The 13,029-nt window shown below is 40.4% G+C and overlaps 1 protein-coding gene across 2 annotated transcripts in view; it reads right to left on the reverse strand.

Moving 5' to 3' along the window:
- NLK (nemo like kinase) overlaps positions 1 to 12,487 on the reverse strand; it is a 170,300-nt gene extending 157,813 nt beyond the window's left edge. For both annotated transcript variants that reach the window (XR_010748893.1, XM_066363739.1), the window contains exon 1: positions 10,878 to 12,487. Coding sequence is in view for 1 of the 2 variants with exons in the window: in XM_066363739.1 (XP_066219836.1) it covers positions 10,878 to 11,335 (458 nt within the window). In the remaining variant the exon portion in view is untranslated. The remainder of the gene's footprint in view (positions 1 to 10,877) is intronic.
- Between the last annotated feature and the right edge of the window lie 542 nt (positions 12,488 to 13,029).

Consider the following 13,029-nt stretch of genomic DNA (forward strand, 5'->3'; position numbering starts at 1 on the left):
TCCCCCACATCTGTATTACTAAATTTCTAGCCTGTCAAAGTAAATATAGAAATAGTTTCCTTTTGAAAAAATTTAAGAGAGGGAAGAACGTGGTGGGGGGAGCTTTGCAGCAGGCTGCCTGTTAACTTAGATGTGTAGTGAGACAATCACCTGATAATTGCACCCTTTGGGTACTTCTGCACTGGTAAGATAATAACATGAAATAAAGTCACCTGCTTTGTTTTAATTTACTTACACAATTTGCAAATCTGCAGCTCTCTGCCATGGTACATTAAGAAAATTAGCATGTAAGAAAAATCCACCTGCTTATGTAAATTGAGGATGATTTTTATACCCGCAGATGGGGGGGCTGCAATCTGGGTCAAATGACTAATTTTATCTTTTTGTTCAAATGTCTCTCTTCACCTTTTCTCTTGGCTCAGAGAAAGAATTTTAGGTCAATCAACAAATAAAACGTTTCTGTGTTGTCCACTCCTCTGTAAGGAGTCTGCTGCCTGACACTACTGAACTCTATACTACTTAAATTGAAGGAAAAAAAAAAAAAAAAAAAAAAAGACCCAGAACTTTATCTAGATAACAAAACCACAACACAGAAAGGAAAGAAAAGAAATCAGTGGGGGATATCTGATCTAACTGGGAAAGAAAGCAAACATGGCAAGGATCAGGTACCAATTTTACCCTCTGCTACTTTAAGCAAACAATGCTTTAGAAAAAAAAAAGGAAAGTACTCCAAATAATTCAGGGCAGACAAGACAAATTCTCCACAGAAAACATGATTTCACTTTGCTCTGTAAATGCACTTGGTCAAGTTCTTCTGAGTCTGACATAAGATGAATGTATTCCTGGTCAGTAATAATGCCTTTCCAGCATCAAAGTGCTGGAATTCATACCTTCCACTTAAAATTTACTCCATCTTGCCTGGCCTGTGGTGGCGCAGTGGATAAAGCGTTTACCAAGGAACGCTGAAGTCCCCGGTTCAAAACTTACTCCATCTCCAAGTCCAGGGGTGGACCTGACTGCTCCAAAAGTAATCTTATCTCCAATGACAGTGATTGGTTCAAAAATGAGTATACAACCCAAAAAAGGCCAAAGAGATTCTAGGACTGTGCTGGTCAATAAGGTAAAGTCATCACACTGGAAGAGAATTACATTTATTTCATTTTTCCTTTAAATAATTTTAGAAGCTATTCACTATCTGTAATCCTGAAGAAAGTTGTCTTGTGGTCACTAGATTCTGTTTGCCCACAAAAAAATGTCATATGCTTTCCAAATACTAATGCAATTTCATTATAGAAACTTAGAAAACACAGAATTTTATAAATGAGAAAACCAAGACTCAAAAAATTTAACTTTATCAAGGTCATAGGGTTGTTGGCAATAAGGCAGGGACCAGAACAATGTCTCCTAACAAGTTTAGTTTAGTACTCTATTACCCTGTCATTAAAATATGTGTGTGTGTATTCCCAAGGAAATGGCAACTTGAACATTATAAACATCAAGTTCTCTGCTTTATTAATAGAAATAAAAACTTGAGATTTGGGATAATTCAGTTAATAATAAAACCAAGTGCTGCCAATACTTGACATTCTTTGGAATCAGACAAACATAACCAGAGGGGGGAAAAATCATACACACAATAATTTTCTCAAATGATGTCAATGACCTACTTGCTAAATTCAATGGCCTTTTCTCCACTTTCATTTTCTTTGACTTTTTTATTTGCACCAAAGATCACTCCCATTTTCATAACTATCTTCTGCCATGCGTAGGTTTTCAATCACTGTGAACATTTTCCTATCTGCCTGTCCTTTAGTTTTGCCTCCAATAAGTTTTTCCATTTACAACTGAGTACATTCCCTAAGGCTCAGACCTCAGCTCCCTCTATTATTCTATTTACATATCTTTAAAAAAAATCAAATTGAGGCCCTGGCCGGTAGGCTCAGTGGTGGAGCGTCGGCCTGGCGCGGGGGACCCGGGTTCAATTCCCGGCCGGGGCACATAGGAGAAGCGCCCATTTGCTTCTCCACCACCCCCTCCTTCCTCTCTGTCTGTCTCTTCCCCTCCCGCAGCCAGGGCTCCATTGGAGCAAGGATGGCCCGGGCGCTGGGGATGGCTCCTTGGCCTCTGCCCCAGGCGCTAGAGTGGCTCTGGTCGCGGCAGAGCGACGCCCCGGAGGGGCAGAGCATCGCCCCCTGGTGGGCAGAGCGTCGCCCCTGGTGGGCGTGCTGGGTGGATCCTGGTCGGGCGCATGCGGGAGTCTGTCTGTCTCTCCCCGTTTCCAGCTTCAGAAAGAAAAAAAAAAATCAAATTGAACCACACTCACTCTCCTATTAAACATTTTCTTCCTAATCATCTCCCATGAAATTTTAATACCACTGAAATGCTGTATATCTGTTTATATAGTGTATGTACATACAGGCATGGGCAAAAATAGGTTTACAGTCGTAAGTACATGAAACACAGTTTATTCTTATATTATTTATTGTATTATTTTCATATGAACAACTGTAAACCTTCTTTTGCCCACTTCGTATGTCCTTTATTTATTAAAAAAAGGACTTTTTTGGGAGTGCTCATCTCCCAAGTACCAATGGTGCCTCAGCTCTTCAGCAGGACAGTGCAACCTCTTCAGGATCTAGCCCTAACTTGCATCTCCACCCTTATCTCCTATCACCCCCTGCATTGCACTCCGTATTTCACCAATTCCACCAAGAATGTCATTCCCCATTAGTTGATTCTCTCTCTCTTTTTTTTTTGACACAGAGAGACAGAGAGGGACGGACAGGAAGAGAGAGAGATGAGAAGCATCAATTCTTCGTTGCAGCTCCTTAGTTGTTCAATGATTGCTTTCTCATATGTGCCTTGACCAGGGGGCTACAGCAGAATGAGTGACCCCTTGCTCAAGCCAACGACCTTTGGGCTCAAGCCAGTGACCCTGTGATCAAGCTGGTGAGCCCTTGCTCAAACCGGCGACCTAGGGATTTTGAACCTGGGTCCTCCGCGTCCCAGTCCGACGTTCTATCCACTGCGCCACAGCTTGGTCAGGCGACTCTCTCATTCTTAAAACCCATTTGAGGTGTTACCTCTTCTAGAAAGTATCCATACCTTTCACAGAAATCCCTCCTCTATGTTCCCATATCCAGGGAATATCTCTTATTGCAATAATGGCAATGAATTATAATTATCTCTTTACAAATCTCTCTCCCCCAATACATCATAATCTCCTTTAAATTCCTATAATCCAGCACAGTGCCTGGGAAATAGTCTACATATAATAAATGAGTATTGTAAGAATAAGTGAAAATAACATATCTTTAAGTTTTTATAAATGAATTCAAATTTAGTTTCAACTCTCTATCAACATGCCTTGAAAGCAGGGATGTATTAGTTTTTTATACTGTTTACTTAACTGTCAGCTCCTTCAGGGCAACATCATGACCTAAACATCTTTATATCCCAGTACCAAAAACAGTACAGATAATAGCAGAAAGCTTGATAGAGTTTTGCAAAATTCTTTATAGAACTAAATACCTTTTATATTAGTGCCTATGATAGTACTGGTCCATAGCAGGTTGACAACAAAAATACATTAACTAGTGATTCTCAACAATGTCAAAACCTTGTACTGTCTGATAGTAGATATGATTCACTTTTAGCCAAACTAATTCAGAACATAGATGTGAAAGTGGGTTTAGGTAAAGAGCACCAATCACAATCAATGGCAGACATCCTTATACTCACTCGACCATTACAACGAACTATTAAAATTCAACTCAATATAGTTTCCTTGGAAGTCATCTTTTCATAATGCCATGAATGCCAGAATTTTTTTGAATGTCTTTGGGCTAGGGTACTTTAGAACTACAGACTAGGTCTATGATGACTTGTCACATGCTTATTGACAGTACTACAACTGTTGCCTAAGGCATTCTGTGTTACCCCCAAGCAACAACAGGATCAAACTGACAAGCTATTCAGTGGTCCCCAACCTTTTTTGGGCCACGGATCGGTTTAATGTCAGAAAATATTTTCACGAACCGGCCTTTAGGGTGGGACGGATAAATGTATCACGTGACCAAGACAAGCATCAACAGTGAGTCTTAGACGAATGTAACAGAGAGAATCTGGTCATTTTTTAAAAATAAAACATCATTCAGACTTAAATATAAATAAAACGGAAATAATGTAAGTTATTTATTCTTTCTCTGCGGATCGGTACCAAATGGCCCACGGACCAGTACCAGTCCGCGGCCCGGGGGTTGGGGACCACTGAGGTATATTATATTACTTAGGAATTCATTGTTGATCTACATTAGATGACCCAATCAAATAATTCACTGAAGTATTATGGATTCACAGGGAATCATAAGACCCAAATATAATCTTATAATCAAAGGCTTCTCCCAATGGCTTCTTTCTGTTTGGTTGGATAATAAATGGAAACGTTTCTTTGGCATTGACAATTTCCATCAAAGAAATCAAATCAGCATATTAAGAAAACATACAGTATATAAACAGTAGATTCTTAAACTGCTAGGACATCAACAAATCTAATAAAAACCACCAAGAATAGCCACTCAATTCTATAATATAGAAGTCACTGAAAACTCTAATGTTCCAAGTTATGATGATAATGAAATACCATATTTCAGTACTCGGGTAGAGGATGGCCTTTTATATCAAGGAACAACATTTCTACAGTTGTGTATGCTTTGAGTATAAAACTCCAGAACTTAGATTCAAACATATATTCAGTTAATGCATTCTGCAAATATTCTTCTAGCCTAGCATATGAAAGGGAACTCTTATCTGACCTCATTTCTTTTTCAGGACATGCACCAGTAGTACCACCTGATGGCTAAAAAGTTGCATGTAATTTTGAGGAATATTGTTTTTTTAGCTTATTTAAGAAGGAAATTTTTTCTGAAAAAATTTTTTAATATTTGACTTTTTTCTTCTAAGCTGATATTCAATAGTATAACATAAAATTTCTCCCCAAGAATAAAATGAGTTTCTTTTGTTGTGTAGTTCTTTTTTATTTTTGGTTTTTGAATATAATTTGGATAATCTTGTCAGGAGCCTAAGTATAAAATGACTTCAAATGTTACAGATTAAGAAGTTTCTATCACCAAGAAACTGGCTCAGTGTCATTAGATTATGTTTCTTTTATTCTCTCTCTTTAATTTATGACCATGAACTTACAGTTTCTAAAAGTACATTTGTTTGTAGTTAAAATTAACAGTATAGATTTCCACATTTCTAATTTCACATAAATGCTTTGTTATGTCTAGAAGAGCAACCATTTCCTTTTACGGTACAGGCTCTGCTTCTTCAAAGCTCTTTTCACAAAGCAGACCCCCTCCCCCGCAAAGAATCCAGCTGTGGCTGTTAATCTTGTCCAATAGAGAAACTTCAATACCACAGATCCTTAACCTGTAAAGCACCATTAGTAACAAAATATTCCTTACTATGCTTTAGTATACATCTTTATGAAGCAACTAACTCCAGGATTTCCCCCCAAATATACCCCATTTTTCCAAATTATAGTTTGCTATATGATTAGTTAAGAGGACCAGAGAAAACATCAGAAAAAAAATGATGCCTCTAATTTTCACAAGATGAGCAAGCTAGACAATCTTTGAATTGCGTAAGGATTTACACTGCATAATTTCTCATTAAATCACACATATTTTCCCACCTTACTGGAATTTTATTTAGCAATTCACACTTTTCCATACAAACACAAGTAAAATGAATTTCCAGTAAAGCTGAACTTTGATGATAAGGATATCCTTCATTTGTTACATTTCATTTCCTTCCCTATATGTAAATCCATAATACGTTCTAAAACAGTGATGATCTGACTAGACACAGATCAAATTCATACAAATATGGATATACATTTTTAGGTGTTTGTTTTTTAATTAATTGAGAGAATAGGACAGAATATTTTCCTCCAACTCTCCCTGGCATATAGCCCAACTAAGTGGACACTAGGATATTTAAAGTCGTGCCTCCAAAATAGACTGCATGTTGAGTTCACCTGGAAAATCTGACCATATATGAAACCACTTCTATGCATATTAATACAACAGTTTGATTTTTTAACAATAACAACAATAAAGAATTTAACATTTATTTCTTACTGTGTACTGGACAGTGTACTCATTGGTTTACAAGGATTATCTCATTTAATCCTTACACCAATCCTATGAGATGGGTGCTATTATTATCCTCATTTCATAGATAAGGAATAGAGAGGTTAAACAATTTAATATTATACAGCTAGTAACTAAGTATCACTACAGTTATGCTTCAGTTTTGAAAGACTTGAATTTGAATTCCAGGGTCTTTATCTTTCAATTAATTAGATAAGTAAAAAACCAAAAGTCTAATTTTATAAAGTAGAAGCTTTTCCCAGACTCGCTTTTATCAAAATGGCAGTATGTGCCATTAATTCAATCTCTGATAGTTCAGGCTGCCCACATCAAAGCTGCCTGGGTTTAGCAATCCTCAAACCTTTCTCATGTAGTCAACTTCTTCCAACTCTCAAAAGTATACACATCATAAGTCCCCGCAGCTTTATGCTGTAATAGTCCTTGTCCCAGAGTTGTCACATCTTTAAGTACAACATACTTTCCTCTGGCAACAATGAACTACAGATCAAAAGGTATTTATGGCCTGACCTGTGGTGGCACAGTGGATAAAGCGTCGACCTGGAAATGCTGAGGTCGCTGGTTCAAAACCCTGGGCTTGCCTGGTCAAGGCACACATTGGAGTTGATGCTTCCTGCTCCTCCCTTCCCCTTCTCTCTCTCTCTCTCTCTCTCTCTCTCTCTCTCTCTCTCTCCTCTCTAAAAAAATTAATTTAAAAAAATAATAAATTAAAAAAAAAAGGTATTTATAACAACCTCACCAAATGATTGAGGTTTCTGTCTGTGTGTTGTTTTGTGTTTTGGTTTGCATTATGAAAATGACATCTGATGAAGAAAGTCAAATTATATATGATGCTTTGATACTGTGAACATATTCTATCATTGGCAATGAATGTATCTCATACTACCCATGATCACATTACGAAGTAACCTGGAACCCCTACTTTGAGATAAAACACAGTAGACAGTTGTTAATGAAATCTTAATTAAACTGTCAAAGCACCATCTTTACCAGCAGCTAATAGGCAATTCACCACTTTTACAAAACTGTCCAATACTGATAAGTTATTCTACTAGTTAAATTCAGCAGAAAGAAAAATCATGCCTGGTAAACTAAACTGTTCAGTGGTAAATCTGAATGGTAAAATGCTACATCACTTCTATAAATATCTCTCCTTGTCTACATGGAGGAACAACAATATCCCTCAAACTGCATGCAGCATTTTTAACCATCAGTTAGTACCACTGGGTGCAAGTCCAGGAAAAAAAAATAAAGGCAGATATAGTTTCCTTTCTCATGCCATGCCAGAAGAAAAATACTTACAGAATGCATTAAATATATTTGAATCTAAGTGAATCTTATAATGCCCAAGTAGGTGCTTTGAATCAAATGATGTATCATTGGAAGAATATTTTTATTATATTGTGATCATTTTAGAAAATAGTTGTTCCTATTGGGTGCTTTCTAAATTAAAAAGAAAAATTCTGGTTGTTATTTAAAAAGTAAAACACCTCACTAATATCTTTAGCTTTGGTTTCACAATACAAGTGCAATTCACTCTGGTTTGGTGTTCAAATCTCTGGGTTTTTATTTATTTGTTGTTTTATTATTATTATTATTATTATTATTCATTTTGAGGGGGGGGAAGAGACAGAGAAGGGAGGAAAAGCAAGAAGCATCAACTCCCATATGTGCCTTGACCAGGCAAGCTCAGGGTTTCAAACTGGCGACCTCAGTGTTCCAAGTCGACCCTTTATCCACTGCACCACCAAAGGTCAGACCTATTTATTATTTTTAATCGAATTTATTGAGATGATACTAGTTAACAAAATTACACTAGTTTCAGGTGCCCAATTCTACAACACATCTCTGTACACCAGTGGTAGTCAACCTGGTCCCTACCGCCCACTAGTGGGCGTTCCAGCTTTCATAGTGGTGGTGTGGAGCAACCAAAGTATAAATAAAAAGATAGATTTAACTATAGTATGTTGTTTTATAAAGATTTATTCTGCCAAACTTAGCGAAAATCTGACATAAAGTACTTGGTAAGTAATTACTATTATATACTGTAACTTGCTGTAACTCTGCTTTATAAATTTTATACAGTAAAGTTACTTCCCTACTTTATAAATCACCATTACTGTGGAACAGGTGGGCAGTTAGAAAATTTTACTACTAACAGAGATACAAAAGTGGGCAGTAGGTATAAAAAGGTTGACTACCCCTGCTGTACACTGTACTGTGTTCACCCCCTCAAGTCAAGTCTCTGTCTATCACCATTTATCCCCCCATACGTCCTCCCTACACCCCACCTGCCCCCCGGCAATCACCACACTGTTGACCAATGTCTGTCCTCAAGTCTTCTCTCTCTCTCTTTTTTTTTTTTTTTGTTCTTTTAAATCTTTAGCTTTAACAATTTTACTCAGGTCACAGAGCAGTTAAATTCCAAATAGAAGCAATTCAGACAGGAAGTCAACAATATGTAAATATAAAAATAGAAAAGAATTTACATACTAAAACACACCTGGAACTCTTCCTTTTATTCATACCAAATTATATTTCACCTGTACAGCTCATAAAAACACTCGATACAACTAACTACAAAAACTTGGCTAAAGAACAAAGAAGGGACCTGACCAGATCAAGTGACCAAACTGCACAGATGCCACAGCACTGTGCTAAGTAAGTGCTGGGAGAAAAAAGTAGTACACTAATAGACCACAGTCCTTACCCTCAAGAGGCTTACAAACGCAGCCAGTGAGACAGGCAAACACAAAACAACTGGTGTACTACAACAGAAGACAGTGTACAGAAGGAGGCACTTCAAGTACATGGAACAAACTCCAGAGCTGGTAGAAGAGGTCAATCAATGAAAGAATCTAGAATGAATTCAAATCAAACATAGGTGGATTTTCACACATCAGTCATTCAGAATACCCACTACCAGAATGTTCACTGTTGGAGATGTTGCAGCACTCCAGTTCCTCAATTCCCTCTCCTTTAAAAATAAAAACTTTTCCCTTAGCACCAACTTGAAGTTATAACTGCTACAAGTCACATCAGCATTTGGTAAAAATGCAGGTGAGTAACCCCTTTAGAGTATAGTACAAGAAATGCAACCCATTTCCCTTTCAGTATCTCTAGTTCTTAGCATTGTACGCAAAGCACTACTAAAATGAAAATCCACAAAAATTCTCAGTAAATCAGTGACAAAATGTGAAGGAACAACCTTTTCCCTGTTCACCCTCAACCCTCTCCCTCCCCCTACCCCAATCAAGCTTTGAAATCATCAAGGGTCAGGCAAGGAATGGAAATTCACAGCGCAGTCCAGTCCGGGAGGACAGGATAATGGAGAGGAAGGTAGGAAGAGGCAGGTCCCTATGCAGAACCACTGAAGGGGCACCATTAGGGGCTGTCCTCTTTCCCACCAGGAATCCCACACACCTTGGAGAAGGGAGCACAAAGCAGCAACCTCCTGGGAGAGTTAGCTGGGAAAACACTGGCCTTTATTAGTTTAAAACAAACAAACAAAAACAGATCAGAGCACTTAGCAGACTAGATTGTAAATCTGAAATATATATAAAGATGGACAGATACAATGCAAAATGATAGTCATCAATTATAGCCTTAAAACAATGACGAAAGAAGACATTTACCAGGCTAGCTCTAAAGAGTTTGTTCATCTGCTTGTGGTGATGGGGGCTTTTCTAGACATTAACAAGAATCTATTTTTGAATGCACTCAAAACATCAATTAATCTGTCCACACCAGAATACTGAATCCTTGGGGGGAAAGCTCAGTTCACTCTAGTTTTAATAAGAATAGAACCCTACTGTCATAAATACATTTTATTACAAACTACAAATCTTCCTAAGGGCAAACAGACAAAATGTTGCAGTTAAGGAGCCCTTGGACTTTGAAAAGTATCTTAGTACTAGCAAAAGCAGGCAGTTTCATGTTTAAAAAGTATACTTTCTACTACCAATCAAAGGATAACAGCAACTAAGGGGAATTAAATGACACTAAAACATTACAATGAATGTGGGCCACTGCATAGCTACAGTCTACTGACCTCATTTGTGGTACTCATGTGTGATGCTATATTTAATGCATTCTTATCAAAAGGCTAAAGCCACATACTTCCCAACTGTAGCTTTACAGTTTAAAATAAACCACTCAAGAAATGACTTAACTAGTTCAACTATGAACCCTATCTTCTTTCTGGCGATCAATATCATAAATTAAGGACTGAAAAGACAGAAAGAACAGCAAAATAGTTATTCAGAGTATATTCAAATGATAAGACGATGAAAAGGAATCAAGTTGGGCCAATTGTGACATTTGCTGTAATTGGGCAACTGATTCAAATTAAATCAGTCATGAGAGATGACCAATGTCTTTGTCAGAAAAGAAGTGTCACGCATTCATCTATTGATCCTTCATTCAGTGGCTTGCTTAGGTTCACTACAAAAAGTTTGGCAGACAGCAAACTCACATTAACTCATCAGAAAGTTCTCCAAAATTTGCCATGACTCAAAAGCATAAGCCTAGATGGCCAAGGCATTAGGCCTCCTTACCATGTGAGGGTGTGTCTTCCTACAGTTGAGTGGAGAAGCTTGCTCCACTTTGGTCAACATGGAGGAAGCCATTAAGAGATGACTTGCCCAATCACAACCATGAGAAGAAACTAGGAAAAGCTGTGTTTTTTCTTTTGATACTCACCAGACAACACCAAAGGCTCCATATCCAATAGGTCTATCCGGCTCAATATCCAGCTGTTGTTGTGGATGATGCGAGTGCTGATGATGGTGCGCCTTCACTGTGGCAGCTGCTGCAGCCTGTACCTGAGCTGGGGCTGCTGCAGCTGGTCCAGGAGCCTGACCAGGTGCCGGTGATGGGAAATATGGCTGTTGTTGCCCAGGGTTTAACATGGCTGCAGCTGCGGCCGCTGCGGCGGCTGCCGCAGCTGCCGAAGAGGTATGCTGCTGTACAGGGTGTACAGCAGCAGCCGACCCCGGATGAAGATGGTGTTGAGGGTGGTGGTGGTGGTGAAGGTGAGGAGGAGGGAGGTGTGGAAGGTGGTGGTGATGGTGGTGGTGGTGACCTGCTGCTGCTGCAGATGTACCGCCATTATAAGCCGCCATCATTTTTGCGTTGGCTCTTGCGCCACAAAGAGACATTCAAAAAAAATGCCCTTTGATTGGAAAGCAAACTAGGTCAAGCTGTCATTTGGCCATTTAAAAATGAAGAAAAACCACTCACTCCACCTCAAAAAACATGGAGCGTAACTGGCTTTATGTCTTCATCAGTCAACCCAAACAAGTTAGAGGATCTTGGTGTTTAATTTTGGGGGTGAGTGTATGTAGAAGGGTGTAGGTTGCCAAAAAAAAAAAAAAAAAAGAAAGAAAAGAAAAAGAAAAGGAAAAGGAAAAAGGGACCCCCTTCCCCCCAGGTTACCTGCCACAAGTGGGTACTAAAACTCCATACTTAATTTGGGGGAGGTTCCAACTTTGAATGTGGGAATAAAGGCCAAACCTCCCGACTCCCTGAACTCCACACACGAAAAGGATCAGGTAACACACCACCCTTGGAATCTTGTAAGAGGGTTGACTCATCTACCCCTTCCATTCCCACATCCTTTTCTAAACACCTACCACCTCCTCAAAAATAGTTAAAAAAAAATTTCCAACCACCCCAAATGAAAAAGATGGGGGGAGGGATTTTTCAGGGAAACCAGCTTCCCCCCTCGAACTCTCAGGCTTCCCTACATCTCCCCCTACTCCTTGTCAGGTTGACCTGATTGGAAGGGGGTGGGGTGGTTACTAAACTTTCCCGAACAGAAAAGAGCCAGGGAAGGAGGCAGGAGGGACAGAGTGAGCCGAGGAGGCGACAGAGCAGGACAGAGAGGAGAAAGCGAACCGGGGCAAAGTGAAGGTAAGGAGGTGCAGGGGGGAATGAAAGAGAGGTGGGCAGTACTCGGATGCCCAGACAGAGGGAACCGCCCCGGGATGAGGTTAGGGTCCCGGGGCCGAAGAATAGCAGCCCCGGGAGGCGGGAGGGGTGCAGTCGGAAGCGGGCGGACTCCTACCCCCGCCGCCGGCTGCTTCTGCTGGAAGGGTTGGGGGGGAGAGCGGGTGGGTCCCCCCGCACGACTGCCCCCGCAGGGCTCAAGGCTGCTCCGTCTCCCCCCCTCCCCCCCACCCGGCTTCTGTCCCTGCGGCCGCGTTCTCCTCAGTCGCTGCGGCTGTTTTCTCCTCAGCCGCCGCCTCCTTTGCCGCCCGTGCAGCCGCGGCCAGACTCACCTCCCCTAGCAAAGCCGGATAGAGCGGAGCCAGCGGCGGACACGCGCAACCAGCCGCCGAGGCCCCGCCCCCGTCTCACACTGACCGGCTTCCCTAGCCAATCCACGCCCACCTGTCCGCCTCCGCCTCCAATCCTGGGACCGGAGCTTCAGACAGGCGCACTGTTCGGCCAGTGGTAACAAGGTGTGGGTCTCCTGGGGAAATCCCGCCCCCAATTCGGGATTGGCAGATAGAAAGGCCAATCAGCATGCAGAGTTTGACCTGACCGACAAGGCCAAAAGCGAATTAAAAATCAAAGATCTCCGTGACATTTTTCTTTCGCCTCTCTCCTCTTTTCTTTTTCTTCTTTTATTTTTTTGGCAGGAGCAGGAAGCTGCGTGCTAATCCCGCCTGCAAAACTGGGAAGAGAGGTGGGATGAAAGAACCAATCATGAGCCGGGGACCAAGATCAGAGCAACCAATCCTTGGCTTGAAAATGAAAGTGGGCTGAGACAGGGTCCAGATAGACTTTTCGTTTAACAAATGGAAAAAAAGATTGATCTCGGTCCCACCCTTCATATCTCCTATAGGTC

The sequence above is a fragment of the Saccopteryx leptura genome, chromosome 2 (assembly GCF_036850995.1).
Source record: "Saccopteryx leptura isolate mSacLep1 chromosome 2, mSacLep1_pri_phased_curated, whole genome shotgun sequence".
Classification (NCBI taxonomy): domain Eukaryota; kingdom Metazoa; phylum Chordata; class Mammalia; order Chiroptera; family Emballonuridae; genus Saccopteryx; species Saccopteryx leptura.